This window comes from Podarcis liolepis (assembly GCF_965112155.1).
Source record: "Podarcis liolepis genome assembly, chromosome: 8".
Lineage (NCBI taxonomy): Eukaryota > Metazoa > Chordata > Lepidosauria > Squamata > Lacertidae > Podarcis > Podarcis liolepis.
The window spans coordinates 67,086,395-67,106,263 of record NC_139560.1 but is presented as its reverse complement, the minus strand read 5'-3'; the positions used below and the strand labels follow the sequence as shown (position 1 = coordinate 67,106,263).

Genomic DNA, 19,869 nt, shown 5'->3' with positions numbered 1-19,869 from the left:
AGGTATAAATATAATTCATTTACATAAATTATTATTTCCCTTCCCCAAACTACACCAAAAAGAGAAAAATAAAATAGTCATAAAAAATCATAATGTTTTAGGCTCTACCGAGCCTTGGACTCCCCTCCACCCTTTTGGTAAGTATCGAATAAATTCCACAGTTACGTATTTGATTTTTGATCCTAGAGTTAATCGCTGAAAGAGTTTTTCTAACCCTGCCAGTTCACTTTATAAGTTTGTTCCAATATATTTCCAATATTTACTCCAATTTTTCTGAGTTCATCTTGATCTCGAATTCTACCTGTTAGTCTATCAAGCTCGGCGTAATTTACCATTTTGACCTGCCAATCACTTATGCTGGGCATAGTTTCCAGTTTCCAATTTTGTGCCAACATGATTCTTGCTGCTGTGGTGGCGTAAAGAAATATTGTCCTATCTTCTTTTTTAATTTCTTTACCGGTCAATCCCAACAAAAAGGCTTCAGGTCTTTTGGGAAAGGTATATTTAAATATTTTTTTAAGCTCGTTATATATTGATTCCCAAAAGCCTTTCACCTTATTACACAACCACCACATATGGTAAAGATCTCCCTCCGCTTCACCACATTTCCAGCATTTCTTATTCTTTAACCTATACATTTTGGCCAATTTCACCGGCGTATGATACCATCTGTATAACATCTTCCAGGCATTCTCTCTCAGTGCCATACAGGCCGTAAATTTTATAGTGCTGTTCCACAGTTCCAACCACCTTTCGAAGTCAATATTATAGCCAAAGTCAATTGCCCATTTAATCATTGCCTCTTTCACCTCCTCATCTTTTGTATGCCACTCTAGTAACATATCATATATTCTAGACAATGTTTTGTTCTTACCTTCTACAACCTCTACATTAAATTTTGATTTTTTTATCTTCAAAACCTAGATTCTTTTTATCTTCTTTTAACAAATCATTCACCTGGTGATATTGCAACCAACCAGTAAGTAGGTTTTTTATCTCTTCGTAAGGTCTAAGTTTGGGCCCTTGTTCTGTTTTTCTTAGAAGTTCTTCATAGGTGGCATTCTTCCCCTCCATATTAGTTTTCTTAATCGTTAGGACCTCTATTGGTGAGATCCACCAGGAGGTCTTCCTTTCGAGGAGATTTTTATTTCTCTCCCATACCTGGTAAATTGGTCCCCTGAAGATATGGTTTAGGAAGTTCCTGTGGACCTTCACCTTCTCCTACCACAGGTACGAGTGACACCCGTACCTGTTATTAAAGCCTTCCAGGTCCAGTATATCTCTATTCTCCAGTTTTATCCAATCTTTTAACCAAAGTAGGCACGCCGCTTCATAATATAAGCTCAAATCCGGAAGAGAGAAACCCCCTCTTTCCTTTTTATCTATCAATATTTTCATTTTTATCCGTGGTCTTTTCCCCTGCCAGATGTATTTCGCCAGGGCTCTCTGCCACTCTTTACACTGTTTTAAACCTTTGAGTACGGGGATAGTTTGAAATAAGAACAACATTCTGGGCAGAATGTTCATTTTAACAGCTGCTATCCTCCCCAAAAAGGAGAATTTCATCCTCCCCCAGGTTTCCAAGTCTTTCTTTATATTCCTCCAGGTGGCCTCGTAATTATCCTTATATAGATTTAAATTTTTAGCCGTAATCCATACTCCGAGGTATTTCACTTTCTTGACTTCCATAATTTCCGCCCTTTGTTCTAAATCTATAGTTTCTTCCTTGGTTAGATTTTTAACCAACATTTTGGTTTTGATTTTATTTACCTTAAGTCCTGCCACAACCCCAAATTCTTCAATTTTTTGTAAAGCTTCTTTTACACTATACTTTGGATCTTCTAGGGTTAGTACGATGTCGTCTGCAAAAGCTTTGATTTTATATTCCCTCTTTCCTACCTTAACTCCTTTAACCTCTGTTGCCTCCCTCAGTCTCTCATTAAGTATTTCCAATACTGTTATAAATAATAGAGGATACAGGGGGCAACCTTGTCTAGTTCCTTTATGTATATTGAAATATTCTGTTGTGGTATTATTTATTACCAGTTTTGCCTTTTGTTCCTTATATATTGCTTCTATGCCTCTTCTAAATTTTTCTCCCATTCCCATCATTTCCAAACTTTTCCTTAGGATGTCCCACGAAATATTGTCAAATGCCTTTTCGGCATCTATGAATACCAGGGCCACCTGTCTATCTATTTTCGTATCCAAATATTCAATAATATCTATCAAATTCCTTACATTATCCCTTAGTTGTCTCCCTGGAAGGAAGCCTGTTTGATCTTTATGTATTTTATTATTTAAAACCTTTTTTAATCTTTCTGCCATTACGTCTGCAAATAACTTATAATCATTATTTAATAATGAAATTGGCCTATAGTTCTTCACTTCCAGAGTATCTACATCTTTTTTAGGGATCAATGTGATATATGCTTCCTTCCAGGTATTCGGGATCCTTCCTTCTTTTAGTATATTATTCATCACCTCACCTAGCACTAGGGATACTTAATTACTTAGTGTTTTATAATATTTGGCCAAAAGGCCATCCGGCCCCGGCGCTTTCCCAATTTTCATCTTTCTTATAGCTTTCTTTATCTCTTCTTGTGTAATTGTCTGATCTAATTTCTCTTTTTCTTCTTTTAAAATTTGTTTCGGGTGATGTTTTTGCAGAAAACGATCTATTTCTTGTTCTGTTTCTTTTCCTCTTTTGTATAGGTCCTTATAGTATTTTTGGAATATCCTTTTTATTTCTTTTGGTTCTTCCACAATCCTTTCTCCTTCCCTTATCTTACAGATCGTATTTTGTTTCCTCCTTTCTCTTATTTGCCACGCCAAATATTTTCCTATCTTATTTGCAGATTCGAAATTCTTCTGATTCATCATTTTGATTTTCCATTCTATCTCTTGGTTAATTATTGTGGAAAACTTGGCTTGTAATATCTTTATATTCTGTTTTGCAGTCTCCTCGCTAGGGTTGATAGTTAATTTTCTTTCATTTTCCATAATCTGTGTTAAGACCTGTTCTTTCTTTGTCTCTTTTTCTTTTCTTAATTGACTATTTTTCTGAATCAAAAAACCCCTCATCACTGCCTTTCCTGCGTCCCACACCGTCTCTATAGCAGTTTCCCCGTTTAAATTCCGTTTAAAGTAATCTTCAATTGTTTCTATGGCCTTATTTACGATCTTCTGATCGTTAAATAAAAATTCATTCATTCTCCATCTGCCTGCTTTAACATCCTTACCTTTTAGCTCAATGGAGACCGCATTATGATCGGATATGGTTCGTGGGAGAATTTCAGACTTAGTTAAATTCTGTGTCAATTCCTTCGATATTCAGATACTATCTATTCTCCCCCAACTCTAGTTTGGGTTTGAGAAGAAAGTATATTGTTTTATCGTGGGGTTTTTAAGTCTCCATGCATCAATTAATCCCAAGTTGTTTACCATGTCAAAGAAAGATAGGGGTAATTTACCTTGTTTCGTCTCTTGCTTTTTTGTTAACTTGTCCAAATTTGGAGACACCACCCCGTTGAAGTCACCCATCAATATCATTTTTTGGTCCATCCATTCCATCAATTTGTTATCTAATTCTGAAAAGAAAGCTGACTTTTTGTCATTTGGTGCATATATTCCAACAACAATTATTTTTTCTCCATGAAACACCATCTGAACTACAATCAGTCTCCCTTGGTCGTCTTTATACAATAGTTGTGGGTCGAATTTTTCCCTTATATATATTACCACCCCTCTTTTCTTAACTTTATCCGATGTCACAAAGTCCAATCCTAGTCTCTTATTCCTCAATACCCTCTTGTGCTTATTTATTACATGAGTTTCTTGTAGGCAAATTAGATCACAGTTCTTTTTCTGTAGTATATGTACAATCTGGTTCCTTTTATTTTTATTGTTCAACCCATTCACATTCCAATTTAGTATTTTTAAAGTCATCTGTTGTGTAATGTTAATTTATCGAATCTAAGTAAGATCTACTGTTCCTTGTCTTCTTTCTCTACTTCTTCCCTTTCTCCTATTGAGCTCTCCTCTCTTTCTTCTTCTTCACTCCCTTCACCCTCCCCCTCCTCCCCCTGCTGCTCCCCCACCTCCTCCCCCCCACATCTTTCCCAAATCCTTCTCGTATCTCCTTGCAAATTTTTGAAGTTCTGAAATGTTAGACAATTTAAACCTTTTTTTCCTTAAAATAAAATGAAATACCTTCCGGAAACTCCCATCTATACAAGATCCCATTTTTCTTCAATTGATTTGTTAATTTTTTATATGGGTCTCTCCTTCGAAGAAATCTTGAAGGGATCTCTTTAAAAATGATGATTAAGTTTCCTTCAATATATAGCCTTTTGATGTAATTCTGTTTCAATATTTCATTTCTTATCTCCAACGAATTAAACATGGCTAATACATCTCCTGGCAATTTTTTCCCCTTGGCTTTAGCCGATTTTGGTCTTATTCGGAAGATATTTGCCAAGTAGTGGTTTATCTCTTCTTCCTTCCTATCTAACCAAGTTGCCAGCTCTTTCACCACTTTAGTTCTAATATTCTCATTTAAATTCTCTGGTATTCCTCTAAATTTCAGGTTAGGTTGATTTTGTCTCATCTGCGTCATAGCCATGTTATCGAACAACTCTTCCTGTGTCTTTCCTATCTCTTTGACTTCTACTCTAATCCTGTCCACCTCCTTCTTACTGTCTTTCATATCTTTTTGCACCCTTTTCATTGAATCCTCCAGAACCTTAGCTCTTACTGATAAGTCCTTAACTTTTCCTGTCAATTCACCCGCCACTCCCTCCAATTTCTTGTCTAAAGTATTTTGTACTTCTAATAACTTTCTCTCAATATATTGTTCATTATTTTTAAACTCTTTTCTTATTTCGGCCATCAAGCTGTCATAGTCTCTAATTTCTTTCGCTTCCTTCCCCTCTTCTTGTCTCGATGACCTCCTTTCCTCTGGTGTTGCCACCCCCTTTTTCGATCCGTTTGTCATTTTGTATGTTGTTGTTGTTTAGTCGTTTAGTCGTGTCCGACCCTTCGTGACCCCATGGACCAGAGCACGCCAGGCACCTCTGTCCTCCACTACCTCCCGCAGTTTGGTCAAACTCATGCTGGTAACCTCGAAAACACTATCCAGCCATCTCGTTCTCTGTCGCCCCCTTCTCCTTATGCCCTCCATCTTTCCCAACATCAGGGTCTTCTCCAGGGAGTCTTCTCTTCTCATGAGGTGGCCAAAGTACTGGAGCCTCAGCTTCACGATCTGTCCTTCCAGTGAGCACTCGGGGCTGATTTCCTTAAGAATGGATGCGTTTGATCTTCTTGCAGTCCATGGGACTCTCAAGAGTCTTCTCCAGCACCATAATTCAAAAGCATCAATTCTTCGGCGATCAGCCTTCTTGATGGTCCACTCTCACTTCCATACATCACTACTGGGAAAACCATGGCTTTAACTATGCGGACCTTTGTTGGCAAGGTGACGTCTCTACTTCTCAAGATGCTGTCTAGGCCTGTCATTGCCCTTCTCCCAAGAAGCAGGCGTCTTTTAATTTCGTGGCTGCTGTCACCATCTGCAGTGATCATGGAGCCCAAGAAAGTAAAATCTCTCACTGCTTCCATTTCTTCCCCTTCTATTTGCCAGGAGGTGATGGGACCAGTGGCCATGATCTTCGTTTTTTTGATGTTGAGCTTCAGACCATATTTTGCGCTCTCCTCTTTCACCCTCATTAAAAGGTTCTTTAATTCCTCCTCTTTAATTTTGTATACTTGATGTTAATTCCTCCTTTGGCGCCGCAGAAATAAGGTAAAAAAAATTAACAGAACTAACGTCTCTCAAGTATTGCAGCCTGTGTCCAACATTTACCTATACTGGGTTGATGAAATACAGAGGGTGGCTGGAATGGGGTGCTAGATGTTAACACAGTTTTAACTGCACCTAAATGGGGACACGTATTTAAATCCTTAAGGTCTTGAGGGTAGGAGTATAGTGAGAGTCTCAAACCACAGACGCACGTCCAAGCGGAGGAGCAGGGCCCTGCAGAGAGGTGCTCTTTTAAGCTAGGAACTGGGCTCAGTCTTCCCTTGTTCAAATATTAGGGTGTATCTCTTTAAATCACGAGAGAAGAAACAAAGGCGTAGCGAAGCAAAATGGTGAAACAGAGTCCCCATTTGTTTGCTTCCTCCCCTACCTGTTCAAATATAACAATATCACGCAGTCTCTGTCCTTTACTCATCCGTAATTAACGATGAAGATTAGCAGAAAGCCTAGGCTCCACTCGCCGTTTAAACCACTCCCCTCCCAAACGCCACACTCAGAGAGATTGAAAACGATTAAGAATGAAAAGCCGTCCACAAAACCCCTCAGCCAGCTGTAGCGTTCTCCGTCCCAATGAGGCAGAAAAATTCCTTTCCTTTCTCTCTAGTCCATTAAGAAATCTCGCTGTTACATTGCCTCCGACTCTTTATACTTTGTGTCCGAGGTCTTTCCTCCACACTCACTTAGCGGCTAGCTTCTTACTCTTGTTTCCTCTCTCCCAGCCTTTTACTATACTCCATTTTCACCTTACCGCCAGTGGTGAATTCCTCCTCCTTTTGCCATATATTTGATCTCCGCTGGGTTCTTATCTTAAAGTTCCTTTGGTCTTAGCTCCTTTATTTTTTCAGTGTTTTCCATTTGTTTCCCACTACTTTCTCCGCAGTGTTTAGCAGCTATTTCCCAGCTTTTCCGCTGTTGTTGGAGGTCCGCCGCTTTCCCTCGGAGCCTGAGGCTTCACAACATGGAGTCTGTTGCTTCCCCTTCACGCTGCGGCTCCAGCCTTGTTAAACGCCGGCAACACAGGTGAGCACACGCAGCGACGCTGGGTACTTGCCCCCCCAGGATAATCCTCCTGTGGTTTCGGGGTTCACGGAGCCTTCGTGCCCCCTCTAAACCTCCGTGTTGTTTGAGACCCCCCCGGAGGGTTGCCTCGCGCTCCTTTCCGTGGCCGCGGCGTCCCGGAAGTCGGCTAGCGCCGGTTTCTGCAGCAATTTTCAATTCCTTTTCTTTTTTTAAAAAGTGGAAATTTGCCAGCATTTTAGTGTGAATTTATCCTACATTTTGTTTGTTATTTTGCTACTATACACATTTTTTGCAAACATCATTTCCCTAATAAAATTCATTTTTGTATGTTGTTTCCACCAATATACAGTGTTTCTGTGTGCTGCTCTGGTTCGCCAGAAGTGGCTCTGTCATGCTGGCCACATGACCCAGAAGCTGTACGCCGGCTCCCTCGGCCAATAAAGCGAGATGAGTGCTGCAACCCCAGAGTCGGTCACGACTGGACCTAATGGTCAGGGGTCCCTTTACCTTTACTGACCTGCCGTTTGCTCCAAGTGTGTGGATCAGAATGCAATTATCTTTCACATTTTTCATGGCTCCAAATGTTGCAATACAGTTCTTTGCTTAAGCACCAAGATGTTTTTAAAATGCCTATTTCAAGATAACACACCTTTAGAAATGTGTACACTGAGACGAAATAATATACCTCTTTAAATAGACACTTTGCGATTAAATCACTTGGATCACCTGGAGAAATTATACAAAATATCATAAGGTGGCAACCCCAAAATGGGCATTTTTTGCAGTTGCCTCTGTGCTGTGGAATGCCTTTTTCTCTGCCATATGTGAAGCAGCAACCATCACTTGCTTCAGATACCTCATAAACACATATCCTTTTGCCAAGTCTTTCCCTGACTCATATGCTTAGACCCTGTTTCATGTGAATCCCCCAAATCTCTTTCTTGTTTGTTTGTACTAGCAGAAGGTGCCTGGCATTGCCCAGGAATTCCAAGAATCCCCAAAATATTGTGGTTTTTAAAAGGATAGTGTGATTTGTAGGTTTTTTGGACATGCATACATACTGATACAGGGTTCAGCGCATCCAACAGCATTCAAACGTAGATGAAAACCATCTCCTCCACCTCAGGAAACCTCATCTGTGACCATCACACCACATTGTGTGATGTCATGGGCAAGTCACACTTCAGTTCACCATCTCGATTCAAAAGAGCATCTGGTGTCCAAATGAAGACCACTGCCTCCTCACCGGGAACCCTCATGCTGAGTCAGGAGACAATATCTCAAGAGGCATCTAAACTGGCACAGTTGCAACTCACCATGCAATAGTGGGTGAAACCAAGTAAAACTGGGAAATGATATCTTCAGAGGTGTCCATATCACCTCTGATTTTTGGACCCATCGTGCCAAAAATCAGGTGAATTGGTGCCCATCATCCTAATGTGGATGAAGATTGCCACCTGCACCTCAGGAACTCTTGTGCCGAGTTTGGTAGTAATATTTTGAGAGACAGCTTAGCCCTCTGAGGCCCAGGGCAAGTGTACTCGGCTGTCCCCACCTGCTCTCCAGAGGCCTGATTGTTATCAGAAGTATGCTGCCTTCTGCCTTGGAAATTTCATCAAGTCATTTTGGCTCATAGAATCATTCTCTGTGGATTTAACCAATCCATTTTGGAAGCCAACTAAATGGATGGTCATCGCCATGTCCTCTAACAGTGAATTCATGAATTCATATGTGCTGGGCTGCCATGTCATTTTCAATTTGCAACACATGTCATAATAATCTCCTGATACCTGAACTGAGGGTCTTGACATCTGCCCTAGGTTACGGCATTCACCTGGATCCCAGGCCATGACACCCTGGTATCATTCCAACATTCCTGAGATGAAAATAGAGACATTTTCACCGGAGGAACGTTGGAGGGTATGTGGTTGGTGTGTTGTTGGTGTACATGTGATTTAAAATTGGAAACGTGATTTTAAAAATTATTATTAAAAAAAACAAAAACCAGCAGTGCTGTAAAACCTGGTGGTCTTGTTGTTAAGTTATCTTGCGATTAATGTTAACTGAATATTCACAAAATAAAACATAAAAAACTAAAGTGACACCACAACAACCCCTGACAGCCAAACAACCACTGCCCAAGGCACTTGCTTTCTTTAGAGAAGCTACTTCTGGTTAAACGGAATGCACCACTCATACATGGCAACTCCATGTTGCCTCTTCTCTCAAGATAGGGGCAGCTTTAAAAACAAACAAAAACAGTTCGGTAATCACATTTCAATGGCATAGAAAATAAGAATATAGGTGTCTCTTTTGGCTCCTGGGAGGCTGAGCATCTGCTGAAAGGCCAGTGAGTTGGTTCACAAAGCAAAGGGCAGGGATGGAATATGGTTGCTGGTCTAGAATAATGGGTTAGGGATGCTGGTAGCACTGTGGTCTAAACCACTGAGCCTCTTGGGCTTGCTGACCGGAAGGTCAACGGTTCAAATCCATGTGATGGTGTGAACTCCTGTTGCTCTGTCCCAGCTCCTGCCAACCTAGCAGTTCGAAAGCACACCAGCACAAGTAAATAAATAGGTACTGCTGTGGCAGCAAGGTCAACAGAGTTTCCAGGCTCTCTGGTTTCCGCTTTGGTGTTCTGTTGCACCAGAAGCGGTTTAGTCATGGTGGCCACATGACCCAGAAAGCTGTCTGTGGACAAGCGCCAGCTCCCTCGGCCTGAAGTGAGATGAACGCATCACCCCCATAGTCGTCCAGGAGTCCTTTACCTTTACCTAGAATAACGGCTTCAGGCAGGAGGCAGGAGGGCTCTGACAGAGTCCTGGAGTCCATCCACCTTCTTCCCAAAGTCTAGTAATCACTAACTAGGTTTTAGGAAGGAGCTCTCATGCCTTCTTCCCAATTCCACTGTTGCACCAGGAGCTGCTTCCATAGCCCCCATCCACTGGCTGGGGGAAATTGGGACGCCCTGTCATCAAGTCAGAAGCTGTGATGGTTTTAGGAGTTTTGTCACTGTCTCATACTTGGAGGTGAAACAAAATTTAAAAATTCCTTCCAGTAGCACCTTAGAGACCAACTAAGTTTGTTATTGGTATGAGCTTTCGTGCATGCACACTTCCGGTATGAGATGTTTCTCAGTAAGTGAAGTGGTGGCATGATGAAGGGAATAAGAAAGCAATCCTCAGCATTTCCTGGTTATAGGAGCATCCATTCTTTTACTGGAGTCTCTTGGGGGAAAATACTGGTTTTAAGGGATAGTTTCAAGAGTCATTATCAGGAGTGCTTTGGACACCCTGCCAATACATGGAGATCTTCAGTGCTGAAAGGGCATGTCATAATCCATTTGCTGCTTGCAGTAGATGAAGTGCACATAATTATACAAACTCATATCTGAAGCATATGTGGCAATCCATGATAATTAGGTCTGATTATTATAAATGTCCAGTTTTTGCACCGCACTGTTTTCATTATGTAAATTTGGTTTAATGAAATGGTTGCAGGTTTAGAACTTCGGGCTTGTTTAATGGTTGTGGGGGTGTGAGATGATCAGTATAAATACCAGTGTCTCAGAGGAGGAGAGCATCACACTCACCTGCCAGACTCCTATCATCACAGCTGAAGCCAAGGTAAGCAGCTCTCCTTTCAAGCATCCATGCAGCCTTGTGTGGGGTGATGTGCATCTTTACAGCAGTTCTTTTATCATGGGTAGTTCTTCAAAACTGTGGGTTTGGTGATAGAATGTATTGCAGTGCAGAGGTAGGAACAAGTATATCTGTATTCTGAAGGATCCTGAAATGACAAAGCTGTTTTGGTCTTCCCTCAGAGCTTTTGAATTCCATCATGACCACCCTGCCTGAAGCCAATGCTAAATTTGCCGTTGACCTTTTCAAAGTGTTGGCAACTGAGCACCAATGCGACAACCTTGTGTTCTCCCCTGTGAACCTCACCGCAGGCCTGGGCCTCCTCGCTTATGCATCTGGTTGTGAACAAGCAGATCAGATCGAGAAGGTGGGTCTAACCAAGTAGTAGAGATGCAGCCTTCAGACTGGCCTCATCATTAGCAGATACCTTTCCATCACCGGTCACATTTGATACAAATTGAGAAATGACCTCACTGTGGCTTGATCCAGTAATAAGCCCAGTCAACGTCTCTGCACAAAATCCCATAAATGTGCAGAGATCAAAGAATATTGCATCACTAGTCATGGAGGTGAAATTTGGTTGAATGGAATGGAAATCTTCCAAATTTGTAGTTTTCAAAACAATGTATGAGCCAAAAACAGCTCTTTTTAAATAGATTTGTTCTTACCTGTACTGATTTTGTAAAAGTAATATTTACAAAATATCATATATTAGGGGGAAATGTGCATAAAAATGAAGATGTTAGTGAAAGTAGCATAACACATGCATTATATTGGGAAAATTGCTTGCAGAAATGTGTACATTAGTAAAAGAAAATGCATCTAAAATGGGTTTATTAGGAGAATTTCATACTAAAATGCTTGTGATTAAAAAAATTGCAAACTGTTGGAGAACTAAATTTAAGATTTGATTCCTTCAGTTCTCATCCTATATGAGATTTGTTGCTATCAGCTCAAGGCAGAACCATAGATTGCCTAAAGTTTGTTTCAAAGATTAGTATGCAGGAAGATATCCATCCTGCCAAAGTCACATATGATCTAAGAGTCATGTGAATCGTCCCTAATATACATATCAGGATAATAAGTGCTGCTGTTATAATATTGCCTGTGCAACTGAAGCAATGTTCCAATTTCATTCAAGGTCCTGCATTGGGATGAAGTGAAAGAGTGTGACAAACCCAGAAGCAGGAGCCTGGGACATTCAACAACCAGACTAAGAAGGGTATGTAGAAGAACGCTTGGATAAAGTTGTATTCCTCCCCTGCCCATAGAACCCAGCTTGCATATTAGTATTATCTCCTGTTATCTCAGCATCAAATCCATGCCTGTTGGGAAGAAACATATCTGAAGGAAGAACAGAGGCAGCGTGCAGTCAATCAATGGAAGCGCAAATGTCATTTTCACAAATACATTTGAAACAAAATATTCAGATGTGAAGTTAACTGCCCCTCCCTAAGTTGAATGGGGAATACAGCCTGCAATTATTTGTGGTATATTTGTGGCTTCTCATTTGTGGTATCAGTGCAACATTGGGAAAACTATACAGTTCTATGAGTCTACTTAAGGATACATACATTTTGTAACTTCATTGCAGGCACAAGAAAAAGTTGAAACCTGCCCCAGACCAAGACCCCGTCCTGAGCCAACCAAGCCTGAAGCAACTTGCCCCAAACCAAGACCCCGTCCTGAGCCAACCAAGCCTGAAGCAACTTGCCCCAAACCAAGACCCCGTCCTGAGCCAACCAGGCCTGAGCCAACTTGCCCCAAACCAAGACCCCACCCTGAACCAGAGCAACCTAAACCTTGTGACAAGAGACGAGTCATTCACCGCCCAGCTCCTTGCCCTGAGCCTGAGCCCGAGCCACGTTGTCCTAGACGCGTAAGTTGTGAAACATCTGGAGAGTTTCATCTAGATGATTTTTTCTTTATTTTTTATTTAAAATTTAGGGGGCTGTCTCTAAGCATTCTACATGATACCACACAACTTGTGATAAAATCAACAGGAAAGTAGGGATGACACCGCTAAATTCTTGCTTAGATGTGAAGTTCATTGGGTGATGTTGAGTCAGTCACCATCAACCCCCATCTAACGTTGCTGTGAGCATAAAATTGAGTAAATCACAAGAAAGGTGTGCTGGGATGCCTGGAGGGATTCAGATGTGATAAATGTTTACTTCAAAGTAGGCATTCCTGAGTTCAATATGACTTTCAAGTAAGCATTCCTGCCTGAGATAAGGGTATAGATTTTCTTTCTCACAAGACAAACCCTTAAGAAGCAGCCAGGTGTCATGAGAATTAACCTTCTATTTTGAATCCTTAGGATGTTCCCTGCTACGAGTGTGAGGAGCCTGAAGGAATCCATACAGCATTCAGCAAAATCCTTGCGACTCTTAATGAGCCCAGCAGCAACTATACCCTGAGCTTTGCCAACAAGCTCTATGGAAACAAGGACATTGCCTTCATCCAGGTAACTCTAATTTTGGCTCCTATGGGTGCTTCACTGTACTGTGAGAACCAAGTGCAAATTACAACCTGCAATTGACTGTATTCTACCATAAATGGGTTCATCATCTACTGGTGTCTGTCAAAGTTGTGCCTCATTCCCAGGCCATCAGAGGAAATGATAACAATTACTTGCTCTACAAAGTGCTTTACCTACAAAATCCAGTGATGGTGGTGGTGGTTGCTGTTGCTTTTATTATTATTATTTATTATATTTATACCCCACTCATTGGGAGGAACTGAATTTTTGAGGGCATTCGGCAGCAATTGGAAAATTCCCAAATGAGAAAGGTGATTATGGATAATATATGGATCCAATGTTTTCTTGTTCTGTTCAGAAATTTCTTTACTGTGCTCTGAAACTGTACTTGACTGAAGTGGAGAACGCTGATCTGCATAATGCCCCAGAGGAAGTGAGGAGACTCATCAACCTTTGGGTCGAGGTCCAGACACATGGTAAGACCACAGCACACTCCAATGACTTCTTGATGTAACTTTCATGACAGGGAGGTCATGATTTCTATTCTGCAAACCAGGAACCAATTAAATCTTACTGAACCAACAATCAGTTAAGAGCCCATTGTGGGATAGCCTCTACTCTCTTCCAAACCAGAGGAAAGGTCAGATTATCAAAATAAATTAAACTGGTGCCCATAATATTTTGTTTATTAAAACATTTAAATACCTCCATTCGGCTGCAAAGGACCACTCAGGGTATAATTAAGTACTTCATCTATCAAGTTGCTTAATTTATCTTCTATAAATAGTGAGTTAGAAGTTTTATGCTAACTCATACAGTGTAATATTATAACTAAAATCTGAATATATATATATATATATATATATAATATAATTTTTAAGAAAACCTACTATATCCATTTCTTTCCTAGGTAAGATCAAGGACCTTCTCCCCAAGGACAGCTTTGACTGCCTTGCTCAGCTCCTGCTGGTGAATGCTCTCTTCTTCAAAGGACAATGGGAAGTGAAATTTGACAAAGAGCTCACAGAAGAAGCTCCCTTTTACCCTCATTATGCAGATGAGGTGAGTTAGAAACATATTCCTCGCTTCCTTGCTTTTTTTGTTCAGAGACAATGTACCTTGTAACTTCCAGACTACATGTTTAGTGTTGGAGTTGAGTTGCCCCAATGAGGTCTTGATGGAGGTCACTTGAAACACTTGGTGCAAGGAAGGCTCTGCAATGCTGGGCAGTTGTCACCCCTTTTAGCTAAAGATGATGGCCCAAAACTAGAGTTAGCTGCCCTAGAGCCCCACTGCTAACAATGGGGTTTAACTTGGCCACTTGATACCAGTCCAATTGATTTCAATTTAGTAGGATTGTTGCTGAAATTACAAAAGAGAAGAATCTGCTGTCTCCCTTTTCTTTTTCTCTGGGAGGTGTTTTTTGTTTTGCTTTTTCGTTTTGCAATGCCGAATCTCATGATCTGAAAGAAAGAAAGAAAGAAAGAAAGAAAGAAAGAAAGAAAGAAAGAACTTCGCAAGGAAAACTAAGTTCCTTCTCTCTTTTTAAATATTTCCTTTTTTCCCTTTTCTTCACAGAAGGAATGCCACAGCGTGCAGCTGATGCACAGGAAGGGTGTCTACAATGCAGGGACAATTGACCTATGCAATGTTCAAGTCCAAGTTGTTGAGATCCCCTACAAGAACAATGAACTGACCTTCGCTCTGCTGCTGCCAGTAGACTGCAATGCAGAAGCTCTTGAACAGGTAAATGGTCTTTCCATTCCTATGATACTGTCCATGGCCTTATTCACCTTATCCATCTCTGGCCCTCGATTTCAATAATACTGGTGTGGGAAAAGTCTGTTGATATATTTTTCTTATTGTATTCACCCTTGTTTTGATTCAATCTGGGATTGGAATGATATCACTATAACTTCTTTGTGTTCCTCTAGCTGGAAGATGGACTTAGCCACGAGCATCTGCTTGACCTGTCCTGTCATCTGAAGGCCACTGAGGTGGATTTGGCCATTCCCAAGTTCAGCTCAGAGAAGAGCATTGAAGCCAACGAATACCTGAATCTTCCGGATCTGACTGACCACGAAAAGGCCGATTTCTCTGGAGCAACCACAACAGAAGGCGTGGCTCTGACTCAGCTGGTCCATGATGCTGCTATCGAGATTGATGAGGAGGGTGGTGAAGAACCAGAGCCAGTCCCTTGCCCCAAGGATAGGCGTCCACGTCGGGAACCTGTGGAGATTCGGGCTGACCATCCTTTCCTCTATTTCATCGTGCACAATTGCACCCAGAGCATCATTGCTCTCGGTAGATTTGCTAAGCCAGAATAAAGGAAGAGTTCTGATGCATGGAACAAGATCAATGGAAAACGGATATGGAAGATGTTTTATAGAAAAAACCCTAGTATTTCCCCCTCTCTGCCTCATATTTTGTAATGTCAATCATTGCAGATATTTGGTCAAAGAGAACTTTCATTTGGTGGTGGGCCTAATTTTCATGGTATGATCATGATGTTTTAGAGGATTGCTGTCCTACCTGTCTGCAATTCTTTCTCTGCCTATTTTACAACTTTTCGAGGAAAATCTTGCCTCCTGAGTGCTGAATACTGTCCTAGTTCTTAAACAGAAATCTGGGTCATCAGAACAGCTGATAAAACAGAAATGTCTATATTCTGAATGGAAGAGAGCTTCTTTCCCTTAAGGTCTTGCATGAAGCGCAATATTCGGGGCGTGAAGTTTTCCGTGCTACTATAGCACTGTGATCGAAGAAGCTGCCCTTCTTTGGGCTACAGTTGACACCAGAATGGAGCCTGGAGGCAGGAATATGTCACTACTCTGGAATCTGCTTCCTGATGAATGTCTTCCTGTTGATTCCTGTTGCAATCCTGTCTGAATAACTGAAACATATTTGTACGCCTTCTGCTGAATTACTTTCCCTGAAGTCAGCATGAGGATTCCAGCCTACACCTACTTACCTTTGAGTAAGCTCTGCTGAATTCAGTGGGACTTACTTTTGAGTAGACACATATAGCATTGCAGTACAAAAAGAGTAAACTGTAGTCTGGCTCCTCAAACTGATCCCCCCCCATGATGTCTGTGAGACTATACTCTTTCTTTGAAACCTATGAAACCCTGTTGCATCTTTTTTTCTGAACTGCACAATATCTCAATAAACAAAGCATTTAATAACATTGTTGTTTTGTCGTTTTCACTTATGTGAGGTGTATTGTAGAGTATGGGTTCTCAAGAGCTGTGATTAAAAGTCCTCCCAAGGTACTCAGACAACAGTTTTTTTAAGCCTCACCTAGTGTTCTAAAGCCAAACTATAAGATAGGAATCCCCCATTCACATCCAAAAACTGAGACACAGGAATACAACTAGAAATACACACAAACATAGCCACGCAAACAACCCTCAGTTCTGCTCCCCCCCTCAACTTAAACACAGCTAGACAAGACCCCACAGCCCCATGTTATCACAGTCAGTCAACCTCCCTGAAAATAATCTCTACCCAAACACAGGGAAGCAACATTTCCAAAATAAACCAATATGAAAACAGTCAAGCAATACCCACCAAACCCACCCAAACATAGTGTGGTGTAGTGGTTAAGAGCAGTTGACTCGTAATTTGGTGAACCGGGTTAGATTCCCCACTCCTCCACATGCAGCTGCTGGGTGACCTTGGGCTAGTCACTTCTCGGAAGTCTCTCAGCCCCACTCACCTCACAGAGTGTTTTTGTGGGGGAGGAAGGACAAGGAGATTGTTAGCTGCTTTGAGACTCCTTAGGGTAGTGATAAAGTGGGATATCAAATCCAAACAGGGTACTGCCCCTCCCAAAAGGACTACACGAACCCAGCCAGGATACTCTTCTGAAAAAGCACACACAAGGACACACATACCCCACAAACTGCATACCAACACAGCCAGGAACAGCCTTCCCTCCAGCTGAGAAAACCCCACAAAAACATAGCCCAGGAACACTGCCAACTGCTTACACAAGCACAGCCAGCCAACACCCCCCTTTCCCAAACCCCCAAACCCCTACCAAGAACTATCACCTTCATTCCAAAGCTCCCTCTATACACAGCCAAGCACTCCCTCTTCCCAACCACTCCAAAAATCCTACACAAATGCAGTCATGCAGCATTTTGCTCCCCTCCAAGATACCCCACACAAGACAGCTGGGCAGCGTGAAGCCCTGTCCCCACTCAAAACACTCAGTCAGACTATCACCTGAAATCCCATACAAAACATGGGGGGTGGCTATCACACAGGGTCCCTGGATGTTTGACGGTCTTTTTTTTTTTAAAAAAAAAACTTTTATTTTGTTTTAAACAAGTACATATAAATATAGACAACCAAAATTACAAAAATTCCTTAATAGTAATGAAAAAAACTAGGAAAAAACTACAAAATATATTGAAGTACATAACACAGAACATAAAAAACTATGGGAAAGATAAAAGAAAAGAAAAAAGAAAAATAGGGAAAAAAGAAAAAGAAAAAGGAAGATGAGCCAAAGCAGGAAAGCTCATCTATTGTACACTTCAGACAAGCTCACAACAGATCATTATTCTTACCAATTAACTCTCTCCGCATTCCAAAGGAATCCCTCATCTTGGTATCAGGGAACATTTCTTTATGCGGTATCATTCTAAACATAGCCATATCTTTCTTGCAGAGCCCTTGTCCCCTAAATAATTATTTAAACATTCCCATTCTTCTTTCGCCAATTTTTTAGGTTTATCTCTTATTGCATATGTTAGCTTTGCGAGTTCCAAGTACTCGCACAATTTGACTACCCATTCCTCTTTAGTGGGTGTCTTTTTCTCTTTCCAGTGTTTTGCCACTATAACCCTTGGTGCTGACGTTGCATACATAAATAGCCTAGTTTTATTTTTGGGAATATTTTCTGAACGCATTCCTAGTAAAAATTCTTCCGGTTTCTTGCTAAATATAGTTTTTATCAATCTCTTTATCTCTTCATAAATCATATTCCAAAATCCTTGTATCTCTAGACAGGACCACCACATATGGTAGTAGGTTCCTATCTGTTCCTTACATCACCAGCATTTGTTATTGTTTGATTTATTTATTTTTGCAAGTTTTACAGGGGTCAGGTACCACCTGTAGTACATTTTCATAAGATCTTCCCTTATAAGGAAACAAGCCTTGAATTTTATATTTTTAGTCCATAATTCATTCCAAATATTGGGTTTGATCATATGTGCCAGGTCCCTCTCCAATTTTACTGTAATTTCTTTGATATCTTCCTCCTTTCTTTGACAGTCTATTGATCCCTGTGTCACCACTGTGATTGCTTCCCCGCTGCCACCAACCCGTTTCTCTCGGGTACACACGGAGTCCAGACAGTTGTTAACATTAAACCAAATAAACAAGTTTATTTTATAAGCATTAACAAGTTTATGGTTTCAGATAATTTTTCTTGTCAGTTTCTTAATCTTAGTTTCTTTACTGGCCTAAAGCTTCCTAATAACTTCTAACTGATTATCCCAACTGTCTATCTGACTCCTCTTAACAGATTCTCTCACTCTCTCACATCAAACTATCCCAACCCACAGACTTATCCTCCCTTTCTCTTCTCTAACACCCGACTGACTCATTAAGAAGAAGAAGAGTTTGGATTTGATTTCCCACTTTATCACTACCCTAGGGAGTCTCAAAGGGGCTAACATTCTCCTTTCCCTTCCTCCCCCACAACAAACACTCTGTGGGGTGAGTGAGGCTGAGAGACTTCCGAGAAGTGTGACTAGCCCAAGGTCACCCAGCAGCTGCATGTGGAGGAGCAGGGAATCGAACCCGGTTCACCAGATTACAAGTCCACTGCTCTTAACCACTACACCACACTGGCTCTCAACAACACTAACTCTAACTCTAACTCCTCCCCTTGGGTTCCCACTTGCCAATCACTTCACACTCATTTAACCCTTTCCGTATGACCCAGCATGATGTCACCTAGGAGGGCAAATGCCACAGGGGGGAATTCACATAGTGAGTTAAATAAAAAGTTGAGAGATGAACATACTTTCCTTTGCAATGCTGAGGTAATCTCTAAGAAAGCAGAAAGCTTTTTGTTCTTAGTAGGGACGAGTTGTCCTGCCTGTTTTTGTTCTGCCAGTTTCTCATATTTCCTTCTCTGCACTCCACTTGGTTTCTGCAGCAATTTTCATTTTTTCCCCCAATACATTTTTATTCAAGTTATGCAAGAACAAAGAAAAATCAAAATACAAAAAATATAACAATATAAGTACGTATAGACACTCAAAATAAACATAGATATACCCATAACTTTATCAATATAGAAATAGGTATAAATATAATTCATTTACATAAATTATTATTTCCCTTCCCCAAACTACACCAAAAAGAGAAAAATAAAATAGTCATAAAAAATCATAATGTTTTAGGCTCTACCGAGCCTTGGACTCACCTCCACCCTTTTGGTAAGTATCGAATAAATTCCACAGTTACGTATTTGATTTTTGATCCTAGAGTTAATCGCTGAAAGAGTTTTTCTAACCCTGCCAGTTCACTTTATAAGTTTGTTCCAATATATTTCCAATATTTACTCCAATTTTTCTGAAATTTCTGTTCATCTTGATCTCGAATTCTACCTGTTAGTCTATCAAGCTCGGCGTAATTTACCATTTTGACCTGCCAATCACTTATGCTGGGCATAGTTTCCAGTTTCCAATTTTGTGCCAACATGATTCTTGCTGCTGTGGTGGCGTAAAGAAATATTGTCCTATCTTCTTTTTTAATTTCTTCACCCGTCAATCCCAACAAAAAGGCTTCAGGTCTTTTGGGAAAGGTATATTTAAATATTTTTTTAAGCTCGTTATATATTGATTCCCAAAAGCCTTTCACAACCACCACATATGGTAAAGATC

At 40.8% G+C, this 19,869-nt stretch overlaps 1 protein-coding gene and 1 long non-coding RNA gene across 2 annotated transcripts; one reads left to right on the top strand and one right to left on the bottom strand.

Annotated features, from left to right (window-relative positions):
• The first annotated feature begins 10,429 nt into the window (after positions 1 to 10,429).
• On the top strand, positions 10,430 to 16,146 carry LOC310714216 (serpin B3-like). The gene is made up of 9 exons (XM_083519450.1): positions 10,430 to 10,464; positions 10,662 to 10,846; positions 11,621 to 11,701; positions 12,074 to 12,358; positions 12,800 to 12,946; positions 13,320 to 13,437; positions 13,872 to 14,023; positions 14,540 to 14,707; positions 14,896 to 16,146. Exons 2-9 carry the CDS (start codon positions 10,679 to 10,681, stop codon positions 15,286 to 15,288), a joined length of 1,512 nt encoding a protein of 503 aa, XP_083375576.1. The 5' UTR covers positions 10,430 to 10,464; positions 10,662 to 10,678; the 3' UTR covers positions 15,289 to 16,146.
• A 2,185-nt stretch (positions 16,147 to 18,331) lies between these two features.
• Positions 18,332 to 18,946, bottom strand: LOC310714523. The gene is made up of 2 exons (XR_014529865.1): positions 18,838 to 18,946; positions 18,332 to 18,573 (listed from the first exon to the last, which is right to left on the bottom strand). It is a non-coding gene; the product is annotated as an uncharacterized lncRNA (long non-coding RNA).
• Positions 18,947 to 19,869: the final 923 nt, after the last annotated feature.

What these genes read in the sequence shown, in the direction of transcription:
- LOC310714216 (XM_083519450.1), top strand. Translation starts at nt 10,679, where the DNA reads ATGACCACCCTGCCTGAAGCCAATGCTAAATTTGCCGTTGACCTTTTC. An exon ending in GGTCGAGGTCCAGACACATG is followed by an intron (nt 13,438 to 13,871) that starts GTAAGACCACAG and finishes TTTCTTTCCTAG; the next exon opens with GTAAGATCAAGGACCTTCTC. An exon ending in ATGCAGAAGCTCTTGAACAG is followed by an intron (nt 14,708 to 14,895) that starts GTAAATGGTCTT and finishes GTGTTCCTCTAG; the next exon opens with CTGGAAGATGGACTTAGCCA.